Raw genomic sequence first — 20,337 nt, 5'->3', positions numbered from 1 at the left:
GGAAGAACGCAGCTGGTTGGGACTGATGTGTACATGCTGCATTATGCTGTCTTTCAGCACTAGCAAGTTAAGATGAGATGATCCCAATAAATCATGTCTGAGAAATTTCCAGACAAGCGAACGAGGTGGCCACGTAGTGAGGAATGCATGGTCATGGTCGATCACTCTGGATTCCATGAAATGTTCTAGAAGAACCTCCTGTATGGATCAACTGATGTGTGGAAAGGTCCATCCTGCAGGAAAATGACTGAATCCAAGCACAGGCACTTCTGTAGCTATGAAACAACAAAATTGTTTATCATATTGTGATACCTCTCAGCAGTAACTGAGCAGGTCAAAGGACAAGACTGGTGAATATTCTCAAAGAATAATGGTCCAATGATAAATGAAGCTGTACACCAGCACCAGACAGTAACTTTGGGTGAATGGAAAGGAATCTGTTAGATTGCATGTGGGTTTTTGCATAGCTTGTACCCAGCAATTTTGGGTATTCACAGCTCCGTTCAGGTGAAAGTGAGCCTCATCTCCCCACTAAACCATCCACAAACATTAGCCATGCAGCATCCAACTCCACTCGAGCAAGAAATGTTAAATTGAATGTAAGTCAACTTTCAAAGTCCTGCAGACACAGGATTTTGAAAATTGACTTATGAATGGGCAGAAATGCAGAATCTTTCACAGAATTTCCTAGATAGCATGTGCATTGTAGGAGCCAATGCTGTTATTCATGGCCTGACCATAGAGGAAGTAGTAACTTCATTCACTTGTTGGGAGCTGATTGGTTGTGACTTCTGCCACGTCTAACTCCAAACGATCCTGTTTCTTCAAAACAACTACTCATTCGCCACAGGGCACATGGAAATAGTGGACCTCGTCAACATATGTTCAGGCAATGAAATTCGCATAGTGCAGCAACAGCATTGCAATTGGTTAGGTAGTACAGCTTCACGAGCAAAGAATGTTGGGGCAAGGTTAATGGCATATCTGTGGACGATATAAATAACCAGAATGAAGAAAAAATCCTGTGTCCATTTTTTAAACTCTCCTGGCACCTGCTAAGTTGCATGACATGCAAATTCCATGCATGTGGTGTTTATAATGCACCTGGTGGTGAATTTTGGAACTACTTTCACCCTCCTTCCTCAGATATTGCTTCTGCATGATGCACAATGTATTCCTGCAAAGTTTTACAGATTTGGATGACTGGATGGCACTCCACAAGGCCTTAAACAGGGATACTTTAATTTTGATCACCCTATATATATATATATATATACTTAGTTCGCATCTAAGAAAGATCATTAAGCCACTGAAGACCGGAAAAAAAAAGTTGTCTTTATAAGTCTCAGCTATGCTGTGTGGACGATAAGTAGATGGTTAGGCAAAAAACTAATGGAGAGAAATCCCAATGTAATGGTCCAACAGAAACAGACAACAGCATTATGGCATGGTGAAAGTTTCCCTGTGAATCTCTTAGAGCAGTGTTTCTCAACCTGTGGTCTGCAGGCAGACTTAAATTAATTAAAAATATATATTTTTGTAATTATCCAAACAAAATAAATTAAATTCTAGTAGCAAGGCTTATACGTTGGTCATACATAACTGGTAATTAGTTTACGGAATTAACAACGCATATAAAGTATATTAATTAATGGTAACTTTAATGAATAACTTCTATATTTCGGCAACGTCACGTTGCCATCTTCAGGAACATAAAGATATGGTATGTGCACGCAAGCACTAACAAAAGCAAATGAGGAAGAAAGCAAGAAACTAATATTGTTCCTAAAGTCCTAATGGTGCCCTCTGCCAGGCTAATTTGGTTGTCTTGGCAGTTGGGCTGAAGTTCTCATAATGTAAGTCTCCCAAATTTGGGGTAGTTTCATGCACCCAAATTTGTTGAGGTCAGGAACGTTTTTTTTAGAGCTGCTGAAGATTCCTTGAATAATCTTTCGTATTTAAACTTGCTGCGGTGTATTATTTTTGTTTTCTTCCAACGAATTCTATGGTGGGTATCTAAGGTATGGTCTGTCAGCCCAGAGTGGATGTACTGGTGAAACCGGATGTAGTCTTTGTCTTCTGAAATCCTGATATTTGTTGTTCTGCCTGTTTGGCCAAAGTAGGACAATTTGCAGCTGCAAGGGACCTGGTATACACCAGGTAGGTCTAGGGGAAGTGGTTGGTCTTTGGTAGAGCGGATAAGGGATGCCAACTTTTTATATGGTCTGTAACAGGAAGAAAGATATTTTTTGAGGATATTGATTATTTTTTCAGAGGTGCCCTGGATGTAGGGGATGGTGATAGATTTGGTGTAATCTTTATTGTGGAGGGGAGTTGTGGTTTACTGATTTTAGTATTTTTTGGATTTTTTTGGGGTTATAGCCATTGTCTAAGAAAGTGTTGAGGATGTGGTTTAGTTCAGTAGTTAGGGCCTTGTCATGTGAGCAGATTAATTTTGCCCTGTTATATAGTGTTTTTATAACCCCATATTGTTGTGAGAGGGGGATGGTGGAATTGCCTGTTTGGCCAAAGTAGGATAAATCCCCGCCCCTCACAACAATATGGGATTATAAAAACACTATATAACAGGGCAAAATTAATCTGCTCAGATGACAAGGCCCTAACTACTGAACTAAACCACATCCTCAACACTTTCTTAGCCAAAGGCTATAACCCCAAAAAAATCCAAAAAATACTAAAACCAGTAAACCACAACCCCCCCCCCCCTCCACAATAAAGATTACACCAAATCTATCACCATCCCCTACATCCAGGGCACCTCTGAGAAAATAACCAATATCCTCAAAAAATATGACCTTTCTTCCTGTTACAGACCATATAAAAAGTTGGCATCCCTTATCTGCTCTACCAAAGACCAACCACTTCTCCTAGACCTACCTGGTGTATACTAGGTCCCTTGCAGCTGCAAATTGTCCTACTTTGGCCAAACAGGCAGAACAACAAATATCAGGATTTCAGAACACAAAGACTACATCCGATTTCACCAGTACAGCCACTCTGGGCTGGCAGACCATGCCTTAGATACCCACCATAGAATTCGTTGGAAGAAAACAAAAATAATACACTGCAGCAAGTTTAAATATGAAAGATTATTCAAGGAATCTTCAGCAGCTCTAAAAAACGTTCCTAACCTCAACAAATTTGGGTGCATGAAACTACCCCAAATTTGGGAGACTTACATTATGAGAACTTCAGTCCAACTGCCAAGATAACCAAATTAGCCCGCCAGAGGGCACCATTAGGACTTTAGGAACAATATTAGTTTCTTGCTTTCTTCCTCATTTGCTTTTGTTAGTGCTTGCGTGCACATACCATATCTTTATGTTCCTGAAGATGGCAACGTGACATTGCCGAAATATAGAAGTTATTGATTAAAGTTACCTTTAATTAATATACTTTATATGCGTTGTTAATTCTGTAAACTAATTACCAAAACAAATTAAAATTGAATAAATAAGTAAAATTGTTGAAATTAAATGTAGACTTAAAAAAAAAAAAACCAGCATCAGAATGTTCAAAGGCAGAAGCAATAAATCTATATTGTTGTTCACTTCACCCTTCTGTTATTATTCGTCATTCTGGGCTAAATTTGTAGCGGAAGAAGGACGAATAATAAGAGGGGTGAAGTGAACAACAATATAGTTTTATGGCTTCCTTCTTCCCTTGCTGTTTTGTCAGATTTGAAGTGAACATGTGTTATCCACATTTCAACCAATTGCTTGTTGTTTATTGATTTTTATTACTGAAGGTTTCCCTATTTCAACCAAAGCTCAGTATATCTTCAGAAGTGCTAATATTTGTAGAAAGTGTGTCGTGAGTTAATCCCAGTATTTATATATTTTTTCGAAAACGTTTTTTTAATAATGGAAAAGTGGCATAGAACTAGGACTTTGAAAAGAAGGGAAAACGAACAGGTGATGCTAATCCTATTTGTGATACATGTGCTGTAACGGCGAGTAAATCTGATACTATTAAAGAAGAAACAAGCAGTTCAAAGAAAAAATCCAATAGGAAATATAACAGTTCATATTTGGAATTCGGGTTTACTTAGTGTGGAGATGAAAGTGAATAGAAACCTCAATGTGTTTTGTATTATGAACTGTTGTAAGTAAGTAGCATAATTATATCATTATTTATTTGTTTAATAAAAATTAAAACACTATTCAATGATGATACACTTTTAATCGTTTACTTCCAATTTAATTATGTTTCCATATGTCTTCAAAACATGCTTTTAGATTTATTATGTTATAAATGGCACAGTTTTTCCAAAATGTTGGTAATTCCTACATAGGTTTTTAAAAAAATTAAAACAACGTATAGGGAAATAAATTAAAAGCAATGTTTATTTTTCAAGTAAAACTTTAATTCCAACATTCTAAAATGTTATTTTTCTTGCTTTTCTGTTTACAAAATTGATGACATTGTCGAAGTTCATTTCATCACTGAGTTGCTGTTTTATAGACAGTCTGGCAAGATTTCTTACACGTCAAAAAAGTGCCTCCAGGGGCGGATCGTTCCCCCCCTCCCCCAGTGACGCCTCTGTAACTTAGTGGTCCGTAGAATTACTTTAGGCATTTTACTGGTCCTTGGGCTTAGAAAGGTTGAGAAACACTGTCTTAGAGATCTGACTACTGAAAACTCCCAAACAAAGTCCTACAGTGTTGTAATGTTATGCTAAAAGAAATTTACTACGACAAACTATCCACTTTAACAAAGCATTCCTGTAGCACCTATGAGTTTGCTATAGCAAGTTGACTATACTCGCATTCTTTTCCTGTCTCCTCTAATTCTGGATGTAATTAACATGGGTTGTCAGTTTTCACTGTTAACTTGGTCCTCATATCAGAACAGATTAGACATCATTGCCTGAAAGTCAAAATACGTCTATGACAAGTCTAGTATCTCCAAAAAGTCTTGCTCATTGTTATTACTTCAGAAGCTTTATAACATTTGCTAGCTACACAAAAAGTAAATATATAATGAAAAGAAGAAACCCAAATTCTGTCAATGCAGCTTCTGAACAATCTTGATATTCACTTTTTTTCATACCATTACCATACTATAAAAATAGGACTCAACTATTTCTGACAGACATATAATTTATATAAATAAACATGTATTTTAAGGTTTATGTATAGTATTAGAGTAGCTATCTGCAATCTGGTTTTGTACTGTATTTCTAATTTCATCTGTGACAAAAACTTAGATCCAAACCAAGCTAGTAATAAGTGAAATACATTAGTGAAATATGTATAAATCCAATCTGAATAAAAATTGGTGTGCTGCTTAAACACAAATGTCAAGAATAATGCAACCAACAGAAGTCCAAAACTAGAATTCAGAGCTCATATAAATAATTTAACAATTAATCTTACCTATCAAAAAAAGCACTATTAAGGCACTTAAATAATCAGCTTTCCAGTCTTTTCAAAAATATAGCCCCTTTCATTAAGTGCTTTCATTATTTTAGCTATGTTCTGACAATCATCTACAAAAGAAGACACCAAAATCATTTATGGGATAAGTAACTTTTTATAACATTGCAATTATAACATCTTGACAGATGAAACTTTTAAAAATCAAATAAAATTGTGTTCTGTTAGAAACACATGGGTGGCTCCACAAGTTTCTGGCCTGACTAACTTTTAGAGGTGATAGAAAACAATAGTGTTACTTTTGAACATAATCTCCCTTTACTTCACACTTTTCACATCTTTAAATTAACATTTCATTGCTCTTGAAAAAATAGTCTGCACTTTTGTCTGCAAAATGGTCCAAAACTGCATCACCTCATGGTCACCTGCAAATTTTCTTCCTCGAAGGTCTTTCTCCTGTTTCAAGAAGAGGAAGTAGTCACTGGGTGCTAGATCTGGGCTGTAGGGTGGGCATTCAATTGCTCGGAAGCCACAATCCTTCACTGCAGCCTTCGCAGCAATAGTCGTATGAACTGGAGCAGGTGAGCACCATGACTCAGCATTCCTCGTCTCAGCAGTTTGTGCAGGAATGAAGCATAATATTCTGCATAACACCATGACTGCAGAATATTATACCACTGAATGCATAATATTCTGCATTCATGGTGGTATTCCTTTCCTTGAAGTCAATGAAGAGAATTCTTCGGCAATCCCAAAAGATTGTTGCTATGATCTTCTTGGTGGACTGAATTACCTTTACTTTTTTTGGCGGTGCTTCACCTGGTTTGCATTACTCCATGGATTCCCTTTTGGAAAGAGGATCATAATAAAGGACCTTTATTATGATCCTGATTCCCTTGGCAAAGCTTTAAAAACTTATGGGAACAGGTCATACAATGCTGCTTCTGAATTGAAGAGAGAAGTTGGGGCATCCACCTTACGCTAACCTTCGTCATGTGAAGCTCCTCTTGAATGATGCAAAAGATGACTGTTACAGAAAGCCCCACCCTTGCTGAGATTTCTTTGAGCTTCATCCATCTGTCATTGAGCAGTTCCTCCTCAACAAGAGAGACATTTTCCTCAGTCATCACTCCCACAAGCTGAACATTACAAGGATCATCTTCAATGATCTCGCTTCTAGGCAAAACTGTTTAGCCTATTCTTTCACGGTGGAATATAAAGGAGAAGCTTCCCTATAAACACCATTCAATCACTGCTTGATAGTACTTGGAGAAAGCCTTTCTTTGGTGAAAAACTATCACAGTTACTCAATTTTTAATATTACAGCCGCGTATTAGTCAAAAGAATTCCTCCAACTGAATGATGCAGGTAGAGAGTTGAAATTGGTACACTGAACTTCCAATAGATGGTGCTATCTGTCTCGCTCTCTCTCTCTCACACACACACACACGTGCACACACACAGCATTTTAAAATTGGTGTGAATTTTGTATGTCACGCTGGAAACTTTTGGAACCAACCTCCAAACCTAATGTTCTGCTTCTGTTATAAATTGAATCTAAATCACTTTAACAGCCTTTTTGCTAACTTGTGAAGTTGACATACTGAAACACTGAAAAGTGGTAGAAGTAAAATGAGTTTATTAAATGATTTCCATCAAGTGAATCTGTGTGTATGTGCGGGAGAGAGAGAGAGAGGAATAATCATCACATGATGATTATTCCTCTTCTCATAAAATTTAAATTCATGTTTAGAGAAAGTAACATCTAGGGATAATAATTAACTTTATTTAGCTTTAGACCATTATTTTGTCTTGGTGTCACCAAGGCATCTACATGATATATAGAAGATAAATTACGCACATGCACACTGGAAGGAAATCAAAACACAGCCTGAGTCCAAAGAAAGGTTCCATCCAAAAGTCTTAACTAACACTTTCTATGCATGCAATGAGATCTTGAGATTCAGCTGACAGTTTCCCAAATGTTTGGTAAGGTGATACAGCTACATTTACTTTGATTTGGAGAATGTTGCAGAACTGCAGTAGATTCCAGAAACTGTTTCAGACCTGTATAATAAAGTATTTTACAATGGATACGGTGGTCATTATCAATGGCCTGGATGACCAAGGCTGGATCTAGACTTAGGCACAAGAAGCACCAACCTAGGGCTTTGGGGTGCCAACATCATAAAAAAAAAGTAATAGTATTTGTTGAAGCATATTTTATTATGCCTGTCTTGTCTTACAATGCACTGATAAAACTGGCCTAGGAGCACCACATATCCTCGAGCCAGCACTGCAGATGACAATCCCAGAACAGCTGTTATGTGAAGACGCCTTGGTGACCAAGACAAAATATTGGTCTAATAATTTAATAACTAAATAAATCTAGTTAATTATTATCCCTAGATATGTGTCTCTTCCTCTAAACAACATGAGTGATAATCAGTATGTAAGTGTCCATGCTAGATTTGCTAGACTTCTAAACAGATGGAATGGCATTCCTCAAATGCTGTCATAACTCAGACATTATTCCCACATATTAAAATCAAGTTCAAGTCTTCAAATGAGCCACTATGGACAGTGATGCACAACATATAGCCTTCCTCAAGTCAATCCTGCCTTCTTGTGCTGTGGCCTGTTTCCACTAAAGGAGCTCTGGAGACAGTGAGTATTCCTGATGCAAAGGGATACCCATTTCAAGTTGGAGTAAATGCAAACTAGACTTAGGTGGTAGATGGCTTTCATTGTCTGGTGAAATACCATCAACGTTGCTTACTGAGGACCTGAAGTGGTTGTTGCCATGTTTGGTTCCTAGAGCAATGGTTCCGGTTTTGTCCCTCTCACCCACCTTCTATACAGTGTGGGTGATACCCTTCAAGGGCATACCTCCCCCAATCTTTGAGGGTACAGCAGTAAAGCAGTTCTTCAGGCTGGCCGTAAGTTAGTGCATGGGACTGAACCAGATGGTAATGCATTTTTTAGGAGGCTTCCTGATCAACTCAAGCATAATCTTGCTGCAATTTACACTGCGAGGGGAACTGTTGAGGCCGCATTATGGTTTGTAACCATCTAGACAGTCTAGATGGTTACTGTCTATATGAGTTATGTTCAAGAGTATTTTTAGTTCCACTGTCACCTTCTCTTTTTCTCTTCACCTTTTGAAGCATTAAATATGAAACTAAGCCTGAATAAGTATAGTGTCTCTACAGTTAAATTAAAAATAAACCTCTCAAAAAAAAAAAAATCTTACATATTGACTTTACCAACATCCAGGGCATCAACAATAACTTATATGACATACATCATCAACTTCAGTCATCCAAACCTGATGTTCTGTTTCTGAATGAATTCCAAATTTCTGTATCATCAACCACAGCCCATCTTAATTTCAGTCTAGATGGTATAGATAAGTTTACTCAGATTCATCTATACCATTTAAATGATCCTACACACACAAAAAGCTCCAAAACAGTATTAGGTGTTAGATAAAAATTTAATGTAATGAATATAGCACAGAGAAATAATTAAACAGCAGGTTTAGCTATTCTATTCTGATATTTCAGTTCTGTCACATCTTTTGGCATCTTCAAGAACACAACAATAAGTGGAAGAAATTAGATTATTTTAAGCCTAAAGTTATATGATTTGCTGTGGGGGGGGGGATCTCTTATGGGTGCTGTTGGATATCTGCAGTTGATGGACATGAAGCCTAAGAATTAGTTTCCCAAATCTTGGGAAGTTTAAACACAACCATATTTATTTAGATTAGACTGGTTTTTTTTTTAAATATCTGCTGCTCACTCTAAAAACATTGCGTTTACTGTGATGTAGCATAGTAGCTTTTTTCACATCTGATTCTGTGCAAGGCATGGTCAGCTAGACCTGACTGACTGTAGATGTGAAGGCAGATGTATTTCCTGTGCTCACCATAATATGATAAGTTGCAAGAACAAGAAACCTTGTAAACACCTGGAAAAGAGAGGGGAGGAAGTGCTATTAAGTCATCAGCTCCCTCCAAGCTAACCTCTCTTCTATTCTCAACCATGAACTTTGGAGTATTTTCTCTATTATTTCAGATAAATCTGCTGGCAAAGAACTTCAGAAAATAAACATGTTAAAGATAAGCATATGAAAAAAATATAAACACTGAAGCCACAGAGTCGGACTCAAGTTGTAGTTAACCTTTCATCAAAAAGACTCAATGAAATTCTTAGCTTCCTTATCCTTGGTCACAAGTTGTAGTGTCTTGTCAAGTTCCTACTTGAGAAATTGTGTGGCATATAGAGCATAATGTTAACAACATCAGGCTCAATGCAGCACATCCTTTCACAAGTATTGCTACCTAAAAGAAATCTCTCCAACAGACAGCTCTACATAAATTCCACAAAGATAACATGTTCATTACTAGAGCTGAAAGATAATGCTACTGTTGTCCTCAATAAGTGATTATAATCACAAAATAAATGTGATGCTTAGAGACAGCACTACTTATAAAACCACTGTATTATGATTCCACTAATTCTCATAAAAAACATTTTTTTAAAAAAATTTCATATGGTGATTCAACGGCCATGAGCCCCTTTCACGGGAGGATAAAAAATAGGCATCTCCTCAAATCCCCCCCCCTATTTTTTATCCGGACTCGGGACCTAACTGATAATTCAGACATATGGCTGGAGGGATCATATTAAGTATTCCTGACTGTATCCGTGTGTGTTCATGAGGCCGGTTTGTAGGATAAAAAACTGTACTGTCCGTGCCCAAGACTGGCTAACTTGGCTATGTCTGAGAAAGCTCCTCATGTCAGGAATGGGAATCGAACCCAGGACATTTCTTTCCCAGGCATATGGTTGAGAAGCGCATAGCCACTCAGCTAACAGCACAGAGAAAAAACATTAAAAACTGACTTAAAAAATGCATCTTGGCCTTCTCAAGTTATTAAAAACAACTCGAACCTTTTACCCCCCCCCCCCCCCAACAGGATATAGGATTGTCTAAAATTCATAAACTAAATTATCCCCTCTCTCTCTCTCTCTCTCCCCCCCCTCCCATAGTAGATACCACTAACTCTCCCTCTTTTTTTCCTTTTTTTAAAGGCTATTAAGTCATCAGCTCCCTCCAAGCTAACCTCTCTTCTATTCTCAACCATGAACTTTGGAGTATTTTCTCTGATATTTCAGATAAATCTGGATTATGATCTTTTTAGAAGAAATTGATTCAATCAAGGTGATTTGGAGCATATGTATTCTATTACATGTATAAATGACACACACACACGAAATCAGATTTATGAATTTATGGAGGGTCTGCAGTGAAGAGTACAAAATGTGGGGAAAAAACTGATTGAACACCTAAAATAGGTGGCTATCAACTTGAAAAAAAATTTACTTTGTCTAAAAATGTAAATAAGAAATCAAAGGTCACACACCTTGAATATTAAAGAGGACAAGCTGGAAATAAACTGATTCATTTTAAAACCTTCCAGAATTGTAAAAATTCTGTAATTTTCCAAATAATTAGTAGCTGATGATTTGACATAAATGACCCTGTTAACTGTGTGCAAGAACATTTGCTATCTCCCTTCAAAAATCTCCATTAAATCAGATGGCTAAAAATACTCTGGAAGCAGGCATTTGGAAGATCAGTCAATTTTTATAAACTATCGACTTTATGTGACTGATTCAGAGATTGAATATGGTTAACTTTTGTCTCCACTGAAAAATTTAGAGACATACTCAGAGACTCATAACCTCCTCTATTTCATTTCAATGATACATCAGTTAAAACGGTAATGCCACAGGCTTCCCAATCAATTGGTGCATAATCCAGTTGCCACATACTCTGCAAGATCATGCCTGAAGAGAGTTCAAGTAGTTATATAAACATGTGAAAGGCATAGCCAATGAACATTCCTTTAGCAAACAGGCTGATATTCCATCTGTTCCTATAGACAAATTCTTATACAGGCTATGCTCTTCAACCTCATTTTCATGAACCTCTAACTCTTCAGCCAATGTAGCAGTAGCACTGTGCACTATGTTACATATACCTGGTTGATATATCTTAGCAAAGTGAACACTCATTAACTGAACAATCTCATCAGCTTCTGACACTCAAGTATCATCTGCAATCAATAAAGTTACTCTTTCACATTCTGTGTGATTCTGTAGATTCAAAAAAATGCTTTAATATTTTAATTAAGATCACCATTAAAATTCAGTACAGAACAACTGGGGTTAACATATTTTGAAAATTCTTCATTCTGGAATAAAGAACTAGAATTTTCACATACTGAGCTTGTTCTTAAATGCTAAATTAAGATTATTTTTAATTCTGTCAGCAACTGCTAACTGTAAATTTTACTTTAGGACATTCTCTGTCAGGTATGCACCATTTATGTGTTATTCCCATGGGTTCAGACCCATTAAATGTGTGCAAAGATGCCAACATGTGTAAGACATTAGAGAAGAATAGAAATTTGCAAACTGTCCAACTGTGTCAGGCAGACTGCTAACAACACAATACAAAAACAGGTAGATTATGTCTGTATCAGAAACAAAGGGGTAGAGTTTGTTGCCTTAGTCAATATGTTGTGACCACAGATTGCAAGTATTAGTGAGACCTGGATATCAGAATCAGACCTATTAACTGGTATCGCATGTCAAGGGTACAGTATTTTTAGGAAGGATAGAGAGAAGGGGGCATGCTGCTAATGATATCAGATGACCTGAATCCAGTTAGAGTTGAGACCTATGATTGTAGTACTACTATTCACAGTATTTCATGTGGCAGTGAGTTTGAAGCCATCTGGTGTGAGGTGGAATTTAACAAGATCAATTGTTAGATAGAACATAAGGGGGTGTTGTTATTACATACCTAGTGGATCAGTTGCACGTGTGAAGAAATGCATCACCAAATAGAAAAGATGAGGCGAAGAGAGCAATTATAATGGGAGACTTTAATTATCCAAATACTGATTGGATAGCAGTAGAATCTCATGAGAAGAATGAAAATGTATTTATTGAGCTGCTGCAGGACAACTTCCTCACGCAACATGTGACAGAAGGAACTTGAGGACAAAGAGTGCTAGATTTGATTATAGTGTCAGAGGGCGTTTCAGTTAAAGACGTACCTATTCTGCCTCCTGTTGGTGACAGTGATCATAAGGTACTCACTTGGGAAGTGACTAAATTTATGAATTTTCCATTCAGAAAAGGTTACATGCTGAACTACAAATCAGGAAATTATGACCAACTGAGGAGTATACTGAGTTCAGTGGAACGGGGTTGGTTGCTGGATGGAAAGAATATCGAAAGAATATCAGTGCATGGGAAGCATTTAAACAAGAATTCAAAGGGTAGGAGTCAAGTGGATGTGTAATCTTATTAAGCAAGAGATTCGTAAGAAAAGGACGATGCGGAAGGAATACCGTGTGCATAAGGATGACATCATTACGAACGTTATAAGCAGCAGGCTAGAATAGTCACAACTGTCGTACAGAAAGCAAAGTCTGAGTATGAAAAGAAGCTGGCTCTGCATGCTAAAGACAACCCACAAGAATTCTATAGATATGCTGCAAGTAAAAGAAAGAATGAGCATGAAAGAATAACTCTACTAAATCCAGATGGCGTGTGGGTTACAGATGCAGAAGAGGGTGTTCAGTTAATGAGTGCCCATTTTGTTAAAAGCTATCAACCTGATATACACACCATTGAGCTCACTGTTACCTCTTTTGTTTCCATTGTGAACGTGTTAAAAAAATGAGAGAGTGTTAAGGAGTGTTAAAAATGATATCAGGATTGTGGAATACTGATTATGAAGGCAGGTTGAGAATTTGTAGACTGCAGACACTAGCAAACAGGAGAAAGAGGGGAGATATGATTGAGACTTACAAACTTCTGAAAGGGTAATACAGGATTTCAATTGATGAAATTTTTCAATTTATGGAAGGTGAGAAAAGGACTAGAGGGCATCCTTGGAAGCTGAGGATGAAGTCTGCTAAGAAGGGGGGTGAGGGCTAAATTTTTATCTCAGAGGGTGGTGAATGATTGGAATGGATTGCCATTGGATGTTGTGAGTGCAAGCAGTGTGAATGAATTCAAAAATAAGTATGATAGCTGGCATATGTAGTATGTTGCCTCCCTCAATGAGTCTCTGACTCCCTGGAGGTCTCTCTCTTAATAATAATAATACCTATTGACTATGTAACTAGGCATAATTCAGCTTAAATTCTAATTAGCTGAACTATAATGAAAAGCTAAAAATTAAAATTTAATTTACATTTAAATATTGATATCTTTAAGTGAAAAAGTTTTAAAAGTTTTTCTTAAAAAGCTTAAAAAACTGATTTCTTTGGAGTGAAGATGCTGGTGAATTTCACTGCCAAAAACGCTTTTTTTTTTTTTTTTTTTTTTTTTTAAATTTCTCAGTGGTTATAACACAATATTCATTTCCCTTACTTTTGATAATATTCTTGTTTCTAGTTAAGATTAGCTCTCTTCTAAGATTGACTTTCACATCTAGCATTTCCTAGCACAAACACATCACATCATAGGCTAATTGACTTCCAAAGAAGCACAGTGTCTTCTTTTCATTTAAACTGCTACTAATCATCTGCACAGCTCTAACACAATATAAATCCTAATCCACCCAATCTTAGAATATTGTTCTCACATTTTGGGGTGTGGTACTAAAAATTTACCTAAGAATGCTCGATGATATCCAGAAGAGGACATGATTAATAGATTGCCCTGTTCTGGATAACATCCAAAATCTCAAAAATTCACTCAATCACTTTATTCTCTGTTTCTGCATTATGCCTTTTTCACAGGTATTTTCATTGAGCTGCTGCTCTATTGAACTGGCCATCACCGTTTCTCCATTTTCCCCTAAAAAGGAAAAAAAACATGAGCAGCTGCTGATAAACATCCACATACAGTCAAGCTCCAAATGTCTAACTTATTCTCTATTCTATTTCCATCTGCCCTTTTCTTTGGAAGCACCTTCCCCATGCCATTTATCCCAATGACTACAACCTCCAGCCATTCAAAAAACACAATAACAGATTCTTTCTTTTTCCCTAATCAATTATCTATACATGACACTACTGTTTTACAGGTTTTGTGACCTCTTACATATCATGTGTGCATTTGTGTATGGGGGGGGGGGATGTCAAAAAATTGTAAGAAAGAGTGCTTTTATGGTAATGAAGTTGCCTCTGTAAAATAAACTAGGCTAAAATTGAATTTTAAGTGAATGAGATTTATTATATTAAGAAGGATTATTAATTGATATACTTGCGGATATATTGTATGAAGGTAAGGTAACAGTGCTTGGTACAGGACCTAATTGAGCCCAGATAGTATATAATTGGAAAGAATGTATATAACTTGAACCAATAAGTCAGTGCAAAAATATTTATCAAATAGCAGAAATAAAGTACTAATCAAACCAATAGCAAAATAAAAATGAATCGATATAAATTTAAAAGGTAAAGAAGTGAAAGGGTCAAAGCTGTATAACTGAGAGGAGACATCCACATAGCCTCTAAAGGAATGCGGAGAACCGACCAGGGCTTCTGACCTAATGTCCAATCCTCACCTTCTCGTGGTGCACCCTGTTGGGTATCTACTTGGATACTGAACGAACGAGGATGGGCTGGCAATTTGGGATTTAGCCGACCAAATTGTATTCTTATTGGTTAAACCAAAATAAAAAATGATGGTACAACATGACAAAATTTCATGCCGGCTGGGGAGTTGCCCGGTTAAACAAGGCCCCCGTTGTTTTCGCCAGGGAACCAGGGCGAACAGCGAAAAGTCAGCTACTGGAACAAATCTGAAAACAAACCCCAACTCAACATCATCAGAGTTAAAGGTCGGTACTATCAACGTAAGAAGCCTGAATGGCAAAGAAATGGAGCTAGCTGAGGAATTAGATAAGTACCAGATCGACATAATAGGGGTGATTGAAACAAAAAAGACCAAAAGTGGTGAGATCTTTCTGAGCAATAAATACAAAATGTTATATTCAGGCAATGACAATCAAGGAAAAGAAGGAGTAGCCATAGTATTCAACACAAAATACGAGGCTAATCTTCTTGAATGGCAGGCAGTCTCAAGTAGAGTAATGTGGGCAAATATCAGAATGGGGAACTGGACAATGAGACTGATTTGTGCCTATGGTCCCACAGAAGGTTCTACTAAGGTAGAAGTGGAGGAATTTTTTGATGCTTTAGAAAAAGCAACTGACACAATGAAAAAGGAAAAGTTGGTCCTTGTTGGGGATCTAAATAGCAGAGTAAGAAATGATTGTGAGACATACAAAAATATTTTGGGAAAATTTGGAGAAAAGAGCAAAGCTAATAATAATGGCAAATATCTGTTGGATTTCTGCTCAGGACATGGACAGGTTATTACTAACACCATGTTCCAACATACAAATGTGCACAAATTCACATTGAGGAAAGAGGCTAGGAATAAGAAAAGTCTCATTGACTATGTTATTGTTGATAGTGATGTTTTCTCCCTGGTGCAGGACACGAGAGTGTACAGAGGATTGGAAATTGGAAGTGATCACTATTTAGTCTGGGGCAGGATAAAACTGAATTTCATATTGAAAAGAATAACCTGTAAGAAAGTTTTAAAGTGAATAAAAGTTGAGTTTTTTGAGCGAATAAATTTTAGTCTACAGTTCACATCCTCAGATATGAACTGTAGACTAAAATACACAAAGATTATTGAAGAAAAAATGAAAGAGTTTGAGAACAGGAATCAAACCTTGGAGATTCAGTGGCAAACTCTGAAGAAAACATTGATTGATTCTGCAAGAGAGGCATGTGGTGAGGTTGTCTGCAAGGATAAAAAAATCAGAACTCCCTGGTGGACACAGGAAGTTAAAGAGGCAGTGAAGGAAAAGAAGAAAGCATATCAAAAGTTCTTGTCAAATAAGTCAGCTTGTGCTCTTAGAGAATATAGAGACAAATGCAAGAATGCTAAACACTGTGTAAAACTAGCTAAACAAAAGTAATGGGAGGACTTTGGCAAGAATATAGAAAATAAATATCAAGGTGGTGGCAAAATATTCTGGAGGTTGTTGAAGAAGCTTAGGAATGGAAGAAAGAGTGCTGTAAAAGGAGTTAGAGATGATAAAGGTGACATGAAAACTGGAGAAAAAGATATCCTTGAAGTATGGAGTAATTACTTTGAAAAACTGCTAAATGAAACAAGCAGTGATGACAGCACAGTGGTAAAAAACACTGACAGGCAAGCAGGCAGGAATACATATCCATACTTGAAGTAGAAAAGGCCATTAAATGCTTGAAATGTGGAAAGGCAGCTGGAATAGACGATATTCGACCAAAAATGCTGAAGTATGGAGGTATACGAGTCCTACAGTGGCTGCACTGCATAGTTCAGAAGGCCTGGACAGAGGGACAAATTCCAGATTATTGGAGAAGAGCTCTCATAGTAACCATATATAAAAAGGGAAATAAAACTGAATGTGAGAATTACAGAGGTATTTCCCTACTGAGTGTTCCTGGCAAAATCTATGCAAGTATACTTGAGAAACGGTTGAGAAGAATTGTGGAAGAAAAGCTTGGTGAAGAACAAGCTGGATTCAGGCCAAGCAGAGGCTGTCAGGATCAGATCTTCACTTTACGACAAATAGTCAAGAAAGCATGGGAATATAACAAAGATATGTATTTAAGTTTTGTCGATCTCAAAAAGGCATATGATAAGGTGCCAAGAGAGAAGCTATTCAATACGCTGCAGTTATATGTTGTCAATGGGGCATTATATCAAGCAATACTAAGTCTTTATTAGAGTTGTAAGTCAGCAGTTAGAATTGAAGGATGTACAGGGAGATGGTATAATGTTAAATCTGGTGTGAGACAAGGATGTACATTATCCCATCTTTTATTCATTATCTATATGGATAACATTATGAAGGAGAGTGGTATTAAACATGATATCAAAATTGGAGATGTTAATGTCAGCTCTTTGCTTTATGCAGATGATGTTATACTTCTAAATAAATCTGCTACAAGTCTGCAAGATTCTCTGACTAAATTGAATAACTGTTGTAATAGATATGGTATGAAGGTCAGCAATAAAAAGAAAAAGACAATGAAAATAGGCAGAATCATTGAAAATGTCAACTGTGTTGTGAATGGAGAACCTGTTTAACAAGTAAAACATTTCAGCTACTTAGACACGATTTTTACTGAAGATGATAAATTAAATATAGAAATAGACAACGGAATCAGCAAAGCTGGTATGGTGGGAAGTCAATTGAATAAATTCATATGGAATAAGAGAGAAATTAGTCGGAACACTAAATTAGCTGTATACAAGACAGTGTTCAAACCAGTTTTAACTTATGGATCTGACAGCTGGGTCAGAAGTAAAACACTTGACCAAAGACTAGAGACCGCAGATATGAGAGTCCTGAGAATGATTATAGGCGTGAACAGATGGCATCAATGGCAATATCATATTAAAAACGAGGATATTAGGAAAGAACTTGACATTGTCAGCATTCAGGAATGCGTTAGCAGAGCTAATCTCAGGTGGTATGGTCACCTAAACAGAATGGGCGAGGAAAGATTAGCAAAAGAAGTTTTCTCTGCCAGGTTGGCAGCAAAACGACCCAGAGGAAGACCAAGATATAGGTGGATTAATACGGTACAAAGTGCCTTAGACGATAGAAATATACGATCTGATAATGTTGGAGTCTTGACAAGTAACAGACTGATTTGGAGGAAAATTGTAGATAGGAAATTAGTAATGATATAATTTTTTGTAGTACTATCATATCCTGTACACCCCTTGTGGGTACATGGCAGGAATTTGATGATGATGATGAAGTGAAAATTGGTCTGAGCTCTTGTGGTTTTGTTTTAGTAAGTTTTATAGTTTGTTACTGGTGGTGAAGATAATTTCATAATTAGAATATTTTCAATGCATCTTTTATGGGTTTTTAAGTGTTATGTATATGAGAATTAAAAAAAAAAAATACAATAGAGGATTCGGATGTGTTGCTTTCGGAAGAACATACACTATTTTAGGCTAAGCGAATGGCATAATCTATTAGTTGTTGGTAACATTACTGAGAACAGAAGGTTCCTTTCAGACGTCTTGGTTTAAAGAAGTGAGAGATGATGAGTATTTTTAAGTATTAATAAATTGTGTCAATATGACAAATCTTTTAAGGTAACAGGGTGAGGAGGAGAAATGCAAATAATGTTGTACACTTTAGTACTGATGATCAGATGTAGTTGGGTCAAATATAATATAATAAGTCTATAGATTTTTCTTTGTATTCAACAGAGAGTTCTAATTTGTGGCTAAATGTTTTAAAAGAACAAAATAGTTATGTGACATTCTCACACCCGATATATGGGAAGAGAAGAGAATAGAAATTGTTTCCATATGGGTAAGTTCAGCAAATTGACTGCTAATGTTTTGGTCCATGGGAAGACAAAACTTTTCTGAAAATTTCATGGAACTCCTAATATTTGATTAAGAACCAGAAATTGCAAAGATTTTTATGGTTTTCCAACTTTTATTTTCTCCCCCAAATAACATATTATCAGGTCTTAATCAAGTCACTGGTATGTCAAATTAATAATCTTTTTAATATAACAAATATCATTTTGTTAAAGTTTAATTTTAACCTAGAATGGTTAGTTTACAGAGACAGCTCCATTATAGTTATTAATCCAATCTAGTTAATAATCAAATATTAGGAGCTGCATGAAATTTTCAGAAAAAACCCTAGGTGCTATATGTAGCTATATTTTGCTAGGAATCCACTTTGGATTAAAGGGCATCATAAATATCCACAGCCAAATGAAACAGGGTTTACTTTATTTCCTAAAACATACAACCTATAGATTTTAAATTCAATAAGTTTCTCATTTCTTTTCAATCTATTCCTCATGCACAAAACTAAAATGCCAAGCTGAACAAGTTGTGTTTGGGCAACATAAAGAAGCTTCTTAGCAAATTCAAACTAATAGCTGTTTTTGACTCTGCAAAAGGTAAAACGTCCAATATTTAATGAAAGATTGTTTTTTTATATAGCAAGTTGCATGTACAATATTATAATGAATTCACTCAAACTATCAGAACATCTGAAAAAAACTCAATAGAGCAAACCAACTACTAATGAACTATTCCTATGAGTTTGTCAGTGAAAGCTGACCATCTACTGTTCTCAAAAAATATACTATCAATAAACAGATGGCATTTATATAATGATATGTTTTATACAATGATTTACTAATTAAAATAATTCCAGAAAATCCCAAGATGAGGAGCTGCCAAAAAAATCCACAAATAAAAGATACCATTATGCCCAAATGCAGATCATACTGACTCACCAACTACAAATTAGCCAAAGTGCTGTCCCATCATACTGTCAATTCACACACACACACACACACACACACACACACACACACACACACACACACACACACACACACACACACTTTAAGTCCAGCACAGAAAACTTCATCCACCATAATGGATGAAGTTTTCTGTGCTTTCTTCTCTCCATTTAATGCTCCACTTAAACACCTTGGATATTATCCAAACTTCCTACTATTATAGCACAGCCTTCTTTGAGTTCACCATAAACTCAGGCTATTTCACTTAAGGAAAATTCTAAAAAGAGAAGGGTCAACCGTGGCTACAAGATATGCTGGAAGAAAGACAGCTTACTTCATTGTATCAAACAAAAATACAAGAGACTATTCCTATTATTCTCACTTCATCAAACTTGGATGCAAGGAATTGCCTCAAGTTGTATGTCATCTTGTGACATATCCAAATAGCAACACTTTTTTTTTTTTTTTGAAATGCTACAATATTTGAATCACCATGATTAGAATTTTCATATACATAGAAGCAGTTATTCCATAAAAAAG

The 20,337-nt window shown here is 36.4% G+C and overlaps 1 protein-coding gene across 2 annotated transcripts in view; it reads right to left on the bottom strand.

Moving 5' to 3' along the window:
* Positions 1-20,337, bottom strand: part of LOC150101236 (ERI1 exoribonuclease 3-like) — a 151,742-nt gene that overhangs the window by 16,242 nt on the left and 115,163 nt on the right. Inside the window, exon 7 of one of the 2 annotated variants that reach the window (XM_090401742.1) lies at positions 5,400-5,512. The exons of the other annotated variant lie outside the window; for it this stretch is intronic. Within the exon in view, the coding sequence (XP_090257868.1) occupies positions 5,427-5,512 (86 nt within the window). The 3' untranslated portion in view covers positions 5,400-5,426. The remainder of the gene's footprint in view (positions 1-5,399; positions 5,513-20,337) is intronic. 2 annotated transcript variants of the gene reach the window in all.

The sequence above is a fragment of the Typopeltis vanoorti genome, chromosome 12 (assembly GCF_054136105.1).
Source record: "Typopeltis vanoorti isolate ZY-2024b chromosome 12, IOZ_Tvanoo_1.0, whole genome shotgun sequence".
Taxonomy (NCBI): Eukaryota; Metazoa; Arthropoda; class Arachnida; order Uropygi; family Thelyphonidae; genus Typopeltis; species Typopeltis vanoorti.
Note: the sequence above shows the minus strand (reverse complement) of the source record. Positions and strands in the feature narration are given on the sequence as shown.